The following is a 14272-nucleotide window of genomic DNA, read 5'->3' on the forward strand; positions in this document are numbered from 1 at the left end:
TTAAAACCACGTGCTAGTAGGTCGGATGTGTAGTATAGCAGATTTGGCGTAGGTCAGAAGTGGAGTATAGCGGATTTGCGTAGAGGGAAAAATACACCACCATTTTGGGGTGCAAGACAGAAAATTTTAAAGTATTGATTCTTTATTAAACGGGCTAGTACATTAGTAGTATGTCAAAAATAAATGACTCTTTGAATGACGTCAGAACTTTAAGTCTTCAATTCAAGTTTTCCTTCAGTAAATAACCACCATAAGATATCGAAATTGAATTCAGTTCATTGACTAGGAACGTTGTATAGTTATATATATTTTATCACCTTTTTATCTAGTTTGCGTTTTTATTAAACTAGGCTTCCAGGGATTCCAGGGTGCCTAAAGCGCCAATGTTCGATCTTAACTTTTATTCATATTACTCTAATCGGTGGCAATTTCTCCTTTTAAACTATTAAACAACAAACTTCGCGTATTTATCGATATTTTTTACATGTTTTCGTGGAGTATGAAGAATGGAAATTTTTAAATATTCTGAACATCCAAAAACCTTCGCTGAGTCCGAAATTTAAGACAGTATCGTTGAACGAAACTCCCGAATTTCCTTTTGGGGTCTAACCCTTTGGTAGATTTTGTTTCAAGAGATTTGAAAAAATGGTGAATAATAAGAAACTAAATAAAATAATATGTCATAACAAAACTATTAATGTCCATAAAACTGCCTAACCCCATTCGTGAAACCCTGGTTTCAAAACTGGTTTTCATAACGGTACCCTGCCTTAAGTTTTGGGCTCTGGGTGGGACCGTGTGAGGTTGCACAAAAAATTTGGGCACGAACTGTTAGTCCGTTTTTACATTTATTGGATACAAACAAACAAGCTATCACCACTATAAGGCCTCACATGGAACAAAAACCTCTGTAATATTTTTTAATTTTTCTCTGGGGTGGGTTTCACTGTATAACAGTTTACATCCAGTATCAAGAACAAAATAATGATTTGTTTTTTTGCTGTTAAAAAGCATTAAATTATTTTAATATTGGTTTTGTATTTAGAAAATAATGGCATTAGTTGGGCAGATTAGGAAAGTTTTAGTTCATGTCCAGGTATTAGTATAAACATGATAGAGGGTTATCCACAAATGTTGAGACTTAATGACGACCTAATAATCTTGAAATATAATGTGCCAAATGTCTTCTACCTTGAATTTAGTCTTTAAATGGTCTTTTTGAATTAGCAAAGAAAGAAACAAGTAAAAAATTTGCAGTATGTCAAATAATGTCAGAAAAGAAATTCCCTACAGTCACCACACTGCAGTCTAATCCTGAGTGGGTACCATGTATCTAAGGGAAAAATCATATAAAAAAATAGCCCAATCCTGTTTATTATGCATTGAAAGGTCGCAGAAAAGGATTGACATAGTTTTGAGGTCCTGTTTTACATTGCGAGAATCTAAGATCCTTTTAGTAATTGTATGCTCGATTACTACGTAGTAAATTTTTATATTACTTATTCAGAGAATAGCTGGGTCTGTTTGCACTGTTCAATTTCTGTGTCTCATATTCATTAAACTATTTAAAGCAATAGCTTCGGTCTAAAAGTCGTCTTCCTTTTTTCAGAGTTAGTCCAAAAAATCGTAAATTATTAAAAACGGCCCAATTGGTCAGTCAAATTTTAATGCTTATCTTGTTCATGATTTTTAGTGACAAAGAAAGAATTTTAAAAATGTCGCGTTTATGTAATTAATGCCTCTGAAGGTTATGTAAACAAAGATAAATGAAACTTGTATTTTTCCAAGATGTCAAAGGTTTCTGTTTGATTTTCCGTAATGAAATTTATCTGTTATTAAGGGAGGTAGGGGGGGGGGAGTATTTCTTAAAATATACAACCCTGATGCAACTCCATGTTATGGGGCACTAATTCGTGTTTAAAATAAATGCGTGTATCGACTTATTAAAACATTAAATATCTGTTCCACTTGAACATAAGTAAGCTTAAAGCGACATTTCTCTCTGAGATATTCTGTAGTTTTAAGATATTTTTGATTTAGGGGCGTGGAGTACCGTTGCTAGTCAACTTCACTGAATGTTTGCTGGGCGCTTCATCTGACTCTTGCAGGACCAACTCCCTGGACGTTCAGCACTTCAGTTTATGCGCTTGCCGGTCCGGTTTACCTGCGCTTGGCCGGTCAGTGTCACCTTCATCGGTTTCTGGTTGCCCTTACTGTGAATACTTCTCTTGTAAACTTGAAAACAATATTCTTATTCTCCACAAGTCTGACAAAGGAAAATAGTATGGTTATTATGAAATATATTTTGCAAAATTGGGAAACTAATTTATTCACTAATACAAGGAATCCTTTCTTGGGAAATCATCGAGCTATGATATTCCAGGGTTACCCACATAGGCTGAGACTTTTATGATGACCTGTAACTTTATAAATACAATAATCTCGAACCTAGCTTAAATATGACAATCTATGTTATTGTCACAAACAGAAGGTAGCTTGTAGCTTGCAATTGCATGCGGAACCATAAATAAAAGGATAAAGACTTAATTAACTCAGGACACACTGGTCTACCGTAAAATCCAGAGATCATTTCAGATCAAGGTTGCCAATTTTTCCAGAAGAAATTCTGAGTTGAAGCATTTTTCGGAATGTCTTCTTTAAACAAATAAAATCATCTTTGGAGTCTCGTACTTTGTGGCAGTGCTTAGGATCCATTTAATTTTGACGCGGATCCGGATCCTGGATCCGCACTGGAAAAAATTGATCCGGATCCAGGTTATTTCTTTAAAATTTACTGATTTTTTGTAACAAAGCCAAATTTTCAAATTTTTTGTTTTATTTTTTTCGCGTATTTTTAAACTAAAACTTGATGGACCATTAAGAAATAAAGAAATTTTTATATTTTCTCTCTTTTTAATAGGTCAGATTTGAGTTTTCAGAGTAAAATTTTTTTTTGCAGTTTTTGGTTGATATTTTACCCCTTGGATCTGGATCCGTAGATCCGCAAATTTTTGCGGATCCGGAACCAGGAAGCCAAAATCTTATGGATCCGGATTCGGATCCGGATCCTAAGCACTGCTTTGTGCATTGAACAGTATAGTGTTTTTAAACCAATTTTTAAGGAGAAAAATAGTTTTTCAATTGTTCATCGATGCTTAATTAAAAGCTTAAATGGTCAATCTTTGGCACATATTTTAGATTACAAGTCTCATCAATATCGTAATAATAAGGATTCGGGACTGGAAAGCTTAATTATTTAGTACTTATTTGAAGTCTGACTCAATGTGAAAACTAACACCCCCCACCCCTTTCATGTGTAAATTCACAAACACTTTTCCAAGTCAGGGTAGGTTAGCATCGTTAGCAAGATATTCGCTGAGGTTGCTGTTTTGTAACAAGTGGGAGATATTAGAAAATATTTAACCAAACTTTTTTGTGTCGCAGAATCCGGAGTTGTTCTCTCTCATCCTCCTTTCTGTCCTATTCTTCATTTGACGCAGGTATTATAAAAGCCCGCATGTACAGCTATGTTAAATCGTCTTTTATTCACGCGGCAATTATTCATAAAAACAGGGTTTCTGTCAAAATATTGAGGACCTGAAAATTTTTCATTATCTGATTATCAAATTTTTTTCAATCAGATTTAGCATATGGAAATACATGATGTAACAAAATAAATAAAGTTAATTTTGTTTGATTTTAAAAGCTGTAAAATCGTCTAATAATTTGTGGGTGACCCTGTCTATACTTAAATACTTTTTACACTGATTTTACCATTAAAATACTATTCCCTAAATTCTTTGATTTCATAATTTGTTGTTTTTCCTTCTTGTATAATTTTGGACATTGAACATTTTGAACAAAATTATAATTGTAAAGGTTCAAAAAAAATTTTTTTATGGTTTAAACTAGGCTAATTTAGGCATAAGAGGAATTCAATTGTAATTTCTCCGCATACATAATAAAAAAAAAACAATTTTAATTACATTGATTTAATTTATATTCTAATTCTAATTTGAATAAAGTAATACATGGAATACTATAGATTATATAGAAAGAGCATCACATAAACATTAGAAATTTTCATAGATTTAGGACCAAAAAGACTCAGGGGCGTAGTGGAGGTTTAGCTTAGGGAACGTCGAATTTTTTTTGTGCACCCCCCTAAAAAGCCTGTATTAAGTAAAAAATTTAAGTTTAAAATCTATATTAAATTGAACTACCTCAAGACTATTAGTCATCTGACCATGAATTACCAATCATACCTTTAATAAATCTAGTAGTTTATATCAATTATATTATGACTAGATTTCCTTTCCTTTCCTACTAACCGGAAAACCTATAAATATGTATGACATTTGTATGTATATATATGTATTTTTAGGTTTGGAATACGTAAAAATACGTATTTTCCACATGTATGACACAAGTATTTTTGTAACCATTTCCTTGGAATAATGTATATGACAAACGTAAAAATGCGTATGTAAAAAACCTGAAAATCCAATGAATCAGGAATTTTTAGGTTTTTCCAACGTATATTTAGGATTGAATAAATCCTAACATATATCTTAATTTTTGGAATTTATAGGTTTTACCTGTACATAAAAATACGTATTTTTAAGGCATATTCAAGTTCTTAAACCAAAATGTTAAGAAGTTTACTATAATTCACATTTTTCCTTCATATCTATACAACTAGTTCCACAAATTTCTTAAATCCATATTCATAGATATCAATTATTTTCAATCCAGTCCAATCCAATTTTTTTCTACACAAATTCATACCATCATCATTCCTTCATCTGTATTCATTTAAATCAACATAAATACATACATTTTGTCTGTATTTTCCACAATTATGTATTCAATATTTGTTATACTTCATAATCATACACTATCCATTATACCTTTTCCAAGGCTACCAAAGTACAACTTCTATTTATCAAAAAATCGAGAATTTACTGACATTGATTTTAATGAAAACATCAATTTACTCCAAAATTGTAGAAATTTTGAAACATTGTATTTACCAAAATGATTGCATTAAATTTCTTACATAACAACTCTCTTGAAAAATATATTTACACTTCGAAAAATTAGTTGGAATGAAATTTACGAAAATATACATATTTTAAGGTTTGCATCAAACTTTTAAAATACAATTTTTTAAGTAAAGAAAAATAGAAAATATATGTAAAATAAATAAATAAATAAATAAACAAATAAATAATGGTCCCCCAGCAATCTGAAGAGAGGTTTGGGTTGAGCCTGTCTCATCACACTAATTCCAAAGAAAAAAGCAGGGCGTCACTGGTGGCTGATCGCAAGGATCAAAGTATGGACCACCAGGCACAGGACAAGCTCAATTGCGGTCTGCCACGAACCCACTGCACACTTACCAGATTGATAAGGGTCCTATAGGTACTCCTATGGTTTGTTTTGAATATATAAATACAATGCATAGAACATAAGCCATTTACCTCAAATGGCACCTTAGTGGCCAAACCCCTTAGATAACCAGGAGTTCAGCCATTTTTTCTCCCCCTGTCTAACAGTTTCAATTTTGAACCCCCATCCTTTCTTCTGGGCCATGGCGCCATAGGATTTAATCCTAAGGTACAAATTGTAAATAAGATTATGTACAATAAAGAATTTGAAAATCATCATAAAATGAAAAAATTGTGACATTATCAATTGATAAGAAAAGACTATATATGTAAGTTTGATATATTAGAGCCTGCCTCTGGCTCTAGGGGAGGGGGGCCTATAGGGTGCACGTCTAAGGGGTGCACAGGTGTCTCGCCCCCCCCCTCACTACGCCACTGAAAAGACTTAAATCTGTTAAAATTGTCTTTGTCTTCCCAACATTCCTCGGATTGAAGGTTGATTGTTTTATTTGTTTATTTGTGACATGTTATCTATGTAATGTCCTATCTTAAAAGTTTCTCCATAATCGCCTTTCCATTATTTGAATTGCCTAGCATAAAATTGAAGATGCTTGAAATGTCTCAATCATTATATATACAGTGGGACCCTTAAAACGGTGGAATAGGAAGACGTCCTTTCATTCTAAGTGTATTTGATGATGTTTTAAAGCAAATAGTTGTGCCTCACCAGGTCTGCCGCTTTAGTAATTGTAATTGTAAATTGGCGGTACAGTCCAACTCCAAACTAGGACCGCAAAGGTTGACCCAACTCGGATATTTAAATGTACGCCGGTTGCATGCGTGACCAGTAGCTTAAAATCAACCTATTAATAGATTAATATTACAGTCTTTGTACTATTTGCACTTATTTATATTCTAAGCACTTTTATTTTAACTGAAATATTTGCTTACAAGGAGGATATTGCTGTATTGCCCGCTGATATTGCTGGGCGAGGAGTTGATGTTGGTGTTGTTGGACTTCTTCAGTCAGTTGATGGGTAATTTCAAGCAATTTCTCATCATAAATCATTAACTTTTTTTCTCAGCCGATCTGTTGGAGTTTCAGAATTTTCTTTCGGTGAATTAAAAATTGAGAGAGAAATTTTCTTAAGTTAGAAACATTTTTTTACTTTCTACTTTTTAAATAAGAGTACAGACAACCAAACTGTTTCTCTTACACAGTTGTTTAAACACGGTGTAAAATGAAACAAACTCAATTTGTTTTTTGTTTTTGTTTTTTTTGTCGAAATTCTATCAACCTTCTTTTAGAATTTAACAATTTTGAAAATATTGAGACAAAAAAATTGAACTTTTATCAGTGAGGCATTATTTAAGTTGTCCAGTTATCCATATTAAAGGGGTTGTAAACGTATTCAAGTTGTCCAGTTATCCATATTAAAGGGGCTGTAAACGTATTAAGTTGTTCAGTTATCCATATTAAAGGGGCTGTAAACGTATTCTAGTTGTCCAGTTATCCACATTAAAGGGGTTGTAAACGTATTTAAGTTGTCCAGTTATCCATATTAAAGGGGCTATAAACGTATTCAAGTAATTGTCCTTTTATCCATATTAAAGGGGTAGTAAACATTCAAGTAATTGTTTGTAGAGTGGCTTGTTAGATTCACAAATGGTATCCTCAAAACCTTTGTGTGAGCAAGGATGACCTAGGTATCCTACATAGCTGAATAAAGGGTGCCGGAAGACTTGAGGTTACCAAAGTCGGACAAAAGATTAAAGGGTACCGTTGTAGATCGGATATGCCACTCTGTAAACTTAGGATCACTTGAAATTTTGTCAACAGTCCCTTTAACATGTTTTTATGGATCTACAACTTGTAGTAACGGAATTATGTTAGAAGAAACTAGATATTAAAAACTAAGATGAGTGCTGATGTTTGTTTGAATCTAGAAGAATATTGCTGACCCGACGAGCTGATCACATGAGATCATTTCCGAGAACTTGGGTTCCGCCAGGAGGACACGTAGAACTAGGTAACACATATACACGATACACTAACCCACACAACAGAGATTATAATAGAAGGGAAATAAGAATATCCCGCTGTAATAAATATCGTAGTAAACCCCATATTTATAAACCTGAACACACCTAGATATATTACGCTATACATAATCTGTAACTTAACTACGCTTTTTAATAACTATGTAAAACCTATCGGTCCTTGTATTACGATTTAGCTTAATTACGTTCATTAATTTAACCTTTACCATAAAGCTCAAAATATACATTAGTTGGAATAAGACTCTGCTTGATTACAGTATTAGAGTAATTGTTTCCTTATGTAGCGAACGAGAGGGACGTGAGTTGTATCTGGATTAATATTGACGTACTACGCCTAGGGGTGTCAGAAATATTTTTTTAGCTCAGTTGCTCAGTAGCTCAGTAGCTCAGTTGTTCAGTAGCTCAGTAGCTCAATTGCTCAGTAGCTCAGTTCTTTCTAATCCAAAAGTTCCGACATCGGGAAGAAAAATTAATTTATCCGTGAACAAACATATTTTTAAAGAAGATTCTTCGTTCAAATGTGAATTCAGTATCATTACCACGATATTTATAGAGAATTTGTTTTTAAAATAGATTTCAAATAAAAAAAATACTGATGAGACTCTATCACGGAGTTTAAGTTTCTGTTTTTACGATGATATCATAAATATTTATCTTCGTATAGATTAATCATTTTATTTAAAAGACTCGAATTTTTAAAAAATAAATGGTGCTTCTCATTTAAACAAGAACATGAATTTTTTTGGGGGATTTTCTGTTAAATTCAGTTTTAGGGAAGAGTTGATCATTAAAAGATTGTATTGCTTTTCTTTAGTTGCATTTCTTATTTGTATATTTAAAGGAATTGAATCTTTGCCACATATCTTTGCAACCTGAGGGTGTAAACTTTTGATTATTTCAAACTTAGATTATTTGATCCAATACGACATCAGGTGTAATAATATTGGAATAAAAAATTCAGAGTTTGTGGCAACTTTCTAACCCCCAATACCTGACATTTTAAGCGTAGACTTTTTCAATATACTTCAACTTTGAAGGTGCATAACTTTGGAAATTCAAAGCAAGTGGATCCGGATCCATTGGATCCGCAACATTTTGGCTTCCTGGATCCGCATCATTTTGGCTTCCTGGATCCGCATCAAAATGAAATATATTCTTCACACTGATACAAAGAATAGTAGTTTTCGGTGTTAAATGTTTAAACTGTAATGTTTACAAAAGAATGCCGCGCGGGACAAAGACGATTAAGAAGTTGTCACTTAGTTTCCATGTTTATAGGGAATCCTGTATTTATGTGCGCTGATTTTGTTTTTAAAATACGTTATTAATTTTTTAATATCAAGTCATATTTGTTTGATTTCTAGTGTTTTCTGTTTACCTTATTCAGTTGTCCGGCAGATCAAAGGAATAAGCTAAGATAACAGACAAGTATCTGGAGTTTTCAAGATTAAAAACATCTTCTTTGTTTTAGGAGAATCCCTGGAAGCTGCCGTATCAAGGTGACTTTTTTAATTCTATTCGCCCCATCCTTGTCCGCCGTATGTAGGTAAATTTTAATTTCGATCCTCCTCTGTATTCCGCTTTACCAAAGTTACTATTTTACATTCTATCCGCTCCATCCTTGTCCGCCATACTAAAAGTTAATTTTACTTTCTGCCCACCTCATCCTTTTTCCTGTTGTACGCCATGTAGATGACTCTTTTTTACTTTCTATCCGACCGCCTTCTCCCCTTCAGTCCGCCTTATCAAGGTGAATTTTTTTACTAGCCTTCCCGCCCTTCCTCCTGTATTCTGCCTCATCAAAGTGACTTTTTACTTTCTATTCAACCGCCTTCCCCCCTTCAGTCCGCCTTATCTAGGTGATTTCTTTTACTTTCTATCCTTCCCGCCCTTTCTCCTGTATTCTGCCTCATCAAAGTGACTTTTAACTTTCTATTCAACTGCCTGTCCCCCTGGAGTCCACTTTATCCCTTTGAGAAATTTTTACTTTCTATTCGCCCCGCCCTTCCCCCTGTAGTTCGTCTTATCAAGGTAAATATTTACTTTCCTTTCTATCCGCCCCGCCCTTCGATCTTCCTGTATGTCCCCCGTATCCAAGTGACTTTTTTTATTTATTTCCGCCCCGCCCTTCTCCCTGTAGTCCAGTTTACAATGGTACCCTTTGATTTCGTCTGATGAAAGGGATTAATGGGAAATACTTACTTAAGATGTCTTTTTATATTGTATAAATATCTAATATCTCTATTTTGAAGAAAGAAGCATATTAGCATACCTTTTTGTTCTATTTTTATTTCTTATCTTTATCATTTGGTTTTATACATGATCCGGATACCCCCACTTTTATCAGTTTTAACTGTATAATCCATAATCTTAATCCTCTTTGGAACAACACTCCATAATCTTAATTCTCTTTAAATTTATGTTTTTAGGAATTAAGTTATTAGTCCTCAAAGATAAGAATGTAAATGTATAGATTATTTTATTAGTTTAAAACATCCAAAAAACCAACCACCTTGGGTTTTTCTCTCTTTAAGGCTCGGGTCTTCAGCATCAAACGATCGTAAATTTCGAAAAAAAATCTCGGGAATTATTTGTAGTGTCAAATTTGATCTTAGGTTTAAAAAAAAATACTATAAAAATAATGTATCTTCTTAAAGTTCGAATTTTCGAAATTTACATCTCCTTGTCTCAGCTAATCTGCCGGCAATTTGTCTGCTACAGAGAGAAAGCTTTCTAAGCAGTCTAATTGGTCGAATCAGAGCCAATCCTGACTCGGGTTCTATCTGAGCCCAACTCTGGGGTTCACTTAGGTTTAAGCTTTTAAAATCTCATCTCTGATAGAACACTAGAAGTTCTCTTTTCAAGATATGATGGTTTTTCGTTCACAAAAACCCTAAGGCAGAGGCCCAAAGGAGTTCCGCGCAGGTAGCGTTGAATTACAAGACAAGAGAGAGCATGCGCGTAATTCCTTTGGTTCTCTGCCTCAGGGTTATTGTGAACGAAAAACCCCTAAATCTTGAAAAGACGACATCTAGTGTTCTATCTGTGTTGTAATTTAATCTATTAAAACATCATACTGCAAAATTAAAAAATGTACTAAATCAAGAATTTTTTTCTATATACGGACTGATAAGGGGGGGGGGTGGAGTGATTAATAAAAAGTCACATTTTTGTAAGATATTAAAGTATGCAGCATCAATTTAAAAAAGTGAAAATCCATGTATAAATAATTATAATTAATTTAACACTGGGGGAAAAGTTAACATTCCCCTGTGTCCTCAAAATATACAAATTATTGTATTATCTTGCATCACGCACAGATCAACAAAGTTAAGCCTAAAATAAACAATATTTTTTTACAATTTTAATCTTTTATTCATGGTCTTGTGGCTAACAATACACCTAGCAGCTTGGGTAGATTAAAACAATTTTGCATTTATTTAATAAATTCAAGATTGAACACAATTCATTTTATCTATGGTGATTTTAAACGCGCTGACCACATTTTGAAAATGCCAGGTTATTTTGTGATTATTCTTGTAAAAGCAGGTTGACGAATGAATGCCGCAAAATATTTCAAATGTGAAAGACTATCTTCTAGTCATTTGTCAACTGTCATGTTCACTGTTCAGTTGGACACCCTGTATTTGGTTTAACAGTTACTCATTAGGACATGAATGAATCATAAACTTAAAATTATATTATTAATAAAGTGTTATCTTAAAAAAGCCTTCTTACAAGTACATAAAGTACAAAGTATTATTTTTTTTATTCATTTAGAGAAATGTTTGAAGAGACTGGGCTTAATACAGGGAGGCAATAAATCGAATAAAAAAATATAAATAACTATATTATGGAGACAAAGAATTTTTGATAATTTTGGCTATATGTAATAGATATAACTGGGACATATTTCTGGATATCAGAAATTACAATGATTTTTGGAAGTACTTTACAATCAGACCACATTTTGAAAATCCCAGAATTTGTTTTTCATTTTGAGTATACGACTAGTAATAGATTTAGAATAATGTTGTGTAGACGGATGATTTTAAAAATTCTTCACATTTATTGAGACATCCCGTAATTGACTGAATTGTAACAGAAGGGTGTACTGTACAGCTGCTGTGCATGTGGGAGAGTGTTTACCCGTACATTCTCTCTATGGGTCAACCTACTCGACACCACCTGGTTCTTTACTACCTTGTCAGGTATATACCTACTCAACACCTAGTCAGGGATATACCTATTTCCTATTACCTTCCTGTCTAATTCCAAAACCTATATCTAAAGAAGTTTATAGGTTGATGTTATGTTCAACATTGTATTCATGGTGATTATGACTTGTAATACGTATTCAGCAGATTTTGTCAAGAGTAAATTGCGTAAAGAAACTTTACTATGACGACCTAAGTAAATGCCCTAAAGTTCAAATAAACGAATTTAACTTGCGGAAAAAACACCACTTATAAATACATTTATAAGTTTTTACATGATAGCTTGGGAACCCAGCTTTGCCTGGAAACTAAAATTTCGCTTTAAAATCACAAATTTTTCAAGCCACGTTAAGAACATTCCAATGGTTCTACCGGGTTCTCCAATCAAAATTTGAGGCAAATTGGTCAAGGGGTTCATGAGTTATGATCGGACATACAAACAATCAAATAGAGATTACTATTTTGTAAATAAAGATTGCAAACTTGGGAACCCAGCGTTGACCCGGGTACTCAGAATAACTCCTGCCGGCTTCCCGCGCACTTGGTCGTTAATTACGATTTTAGCTATTTTTTCCGATAAATGTCGACTGACTCGGCTTAGAATGAACATTCCCATGGTTCCACCGAGTTCCACAATCGGTCAATGGGTTCCTAAGTTATGATCGGACAAACAAACAGACAGGCAGACAAACAGAGATTATAACCTAATAAATTTATATATGGATTGTTTAAAGAAAATTTATTATATTGAAAAATTTCTAAATGGTATTGTAAATTTATAAAGAACAATATCATACTTAAGCCATGGAGATTTCAATACTTAGTTTTATAAAACAGTCTTGTATTCAATCTAAAGTTATTTAGGTTTATTTCCAGTGTTTTATCTAAATATAATAGATAAGAGATAGCAGTGTTTGTATAAAAATAATGTTACCTTGTGATCAATATTGATGAACTTTGGAATCAAGTTTTATCTATTTTTTATAAACAGATTTAATGCGCATTTTTGAAGTGAAAGAGACCAGTAAATATCAGCCAAAAGTAGATTCGAACTGTTTGATATTTTTCTTCCTTTAATATCTTATATCTTCTGCCAGAGTCAATATATTGCATATTTTGATGAAAGAAAACTTGTAGAAAATAAAATTTTTATGATTCCCCTGGAACCTGAAAAAAATTGAATATTTAAAATAACAAACAGATCGGTCTAAACTCAAAAATTAGTTTTTGAAGAGCGGATAAGAAAATTTAACTGCTTTCCTTTCACAGAAAATTTCTTTTCCAAACTAAACAGAATTTTTATTTTGAACAAAAATATTTAGTATTTATATAGAACAATTTCTGGGTATCAATTTGCTCTAGTTTTGCATTATTTTGTTCATGTAAAACGGTAAAAATGAGATTCTGTTGATGGTTTCAAACTAAACAGCTGATGATTCATTGGAAGGAGGGATGGCAAAAATATAAATTTGTTATTCCCAAATCTGCTTGTGGAAGAAGTAATATTTCTTTATGGTTAAGCACTATTTTCATGCTCGAAAAAGCTGGTTTGATACTAATTAGCTGATCATTTAATGGAGGGAGGGCTGGCAACCACGCCAATTTGTAATCCCAATCATTTAATGGAGGGAGGGATGGCAACCACGCCAATTTGTAATCCCAATATCTGCAGGGTACTGCTGGGTACTGTGGGGTTCTGTGGGGTACTTTGGGGTACTGTGAGAGAATTTTATGGTACTATGGTGTACTGTGGTGTGGGGGTACTATGGTGTACTGTGGGGGTGCTATGGGGTACTGTGGGTACAGCAGGGTGCTGCATGGTACTGCTGGTTACTGCTGGTTACTACTGGGGGGTACTAGTGGCATATGGGGGTATTGCCGCGGGTACTGGGGGCACTGGGGAGTAATAGAGGATACTGGGTGGTACTGTGGAGTACTGTGAGGTGCTGCATGGTACTGCAGGGTACTGCTGGGTACTGGGGGGTAGTGGGGTATTAGTGTAGGGGTACGGCAGGGTATTTTGGATATTGTAGGGTACATGGGGGGTACTGCGGGTACTGGGGATACTTGGTGGTACTGAGGAGTAGTGGGGGTGGGGGGTTCAGGGTACAAGGTTCTATAATGTTCTGAACGGTACTGGACTTTACAGGGGTATATTGGAGGTAACTAAGGGGGTACTGTGTCTATTTCGGCCACCTCAGGGTACTGGGGGGTAATGGGGAGTAATTGGGGGTACTTGTAGGTACTTTAGGGTACTTCAGGACTGGGGGTACTATTGGGTACTTGGGGGTTTCCCGGGTACTGTGGGGTAATGGGTGGTTCTGGGGTGCACTGGGGGTACTGGTGGTTACTTAGGGTACAGGGGGTACTGGAGGGCACTGTGGAGAAATAGTGTGTGTTTTATCAAAAATGAAACTCTTATAGGGGTTTTTGAGATGTTTTTAAAAAAAATGAAAAAAAAATATTTCTGACTTAGTACTGTGGCGGCTATGAAAGTCGTCTTAGCTTGAAGAACTTCTCGCGGCAAGGAGAAGAATAGGGGAGTTTCTAGAAGCCACGATATATATATATATTTTTCTAACTTTGTAACTTTATATTTAAAAA

General features: G+C 34.1%; 1 protein-coding gene across 1 annotated transcript in view; it reads left to right on the forward strand.

Moving 5' to 3' along the window:
* The window catches only part of LOC111714990 (nucleoside diphosphate-linked moiety X motif 17), a 30144-nt gene extending 18406 nt beyond the window's left edge, over positions 1–11738 (forward strand). The window contains exons 3-10 of the mRNA XM_023490217.1: positions 1044–1096; positions 2041–2275; positions 3445–3500; positions 6345–6427; positions 7338–7420; positions 8923–8950; positions 11232–11263; positions 11557–11738. Of these exons, the coding sequence (XP_023345985.1) occupies positions 1052–1096; positions 2041–2275; positions 3445–3500; positions 6345–6427; positions 7338–7420; positions 8923–8950; positions 11232–11263; positions 11557–11723 (729 nt within the window). The 5' untranslated portion in view covers positions 1044–1051 and the 3' untranslated portion in view covers positions 11724–11738. The remainder of the gene's footprint in view (positions 1–1043; positions 1097–2040; positions 2276–3444; positions 3501–6344; positions 6428–7337; positions 7421–8922; positions 8951–11231; positions 11264–11556) is intronic.
* Positions 11739–14272: the final 2534 nt, after the last annotated feature.

Source organism: Eurytemora carolleeae, unplaced genomic scaffold (assembly GCF_000591075.1).
Source record: "Eurytemora carolleeae unplaced genomic scaffold, Eaff_2.0 scaffold1689, whole genome shotgun sequence".
Taxonomy (NCBI): Eukaryota; Metazoa; Arthropoda; class Copepoda; order Calanoida; family Temoridae; genus Eurytemora; species Eurytemora carolleeae.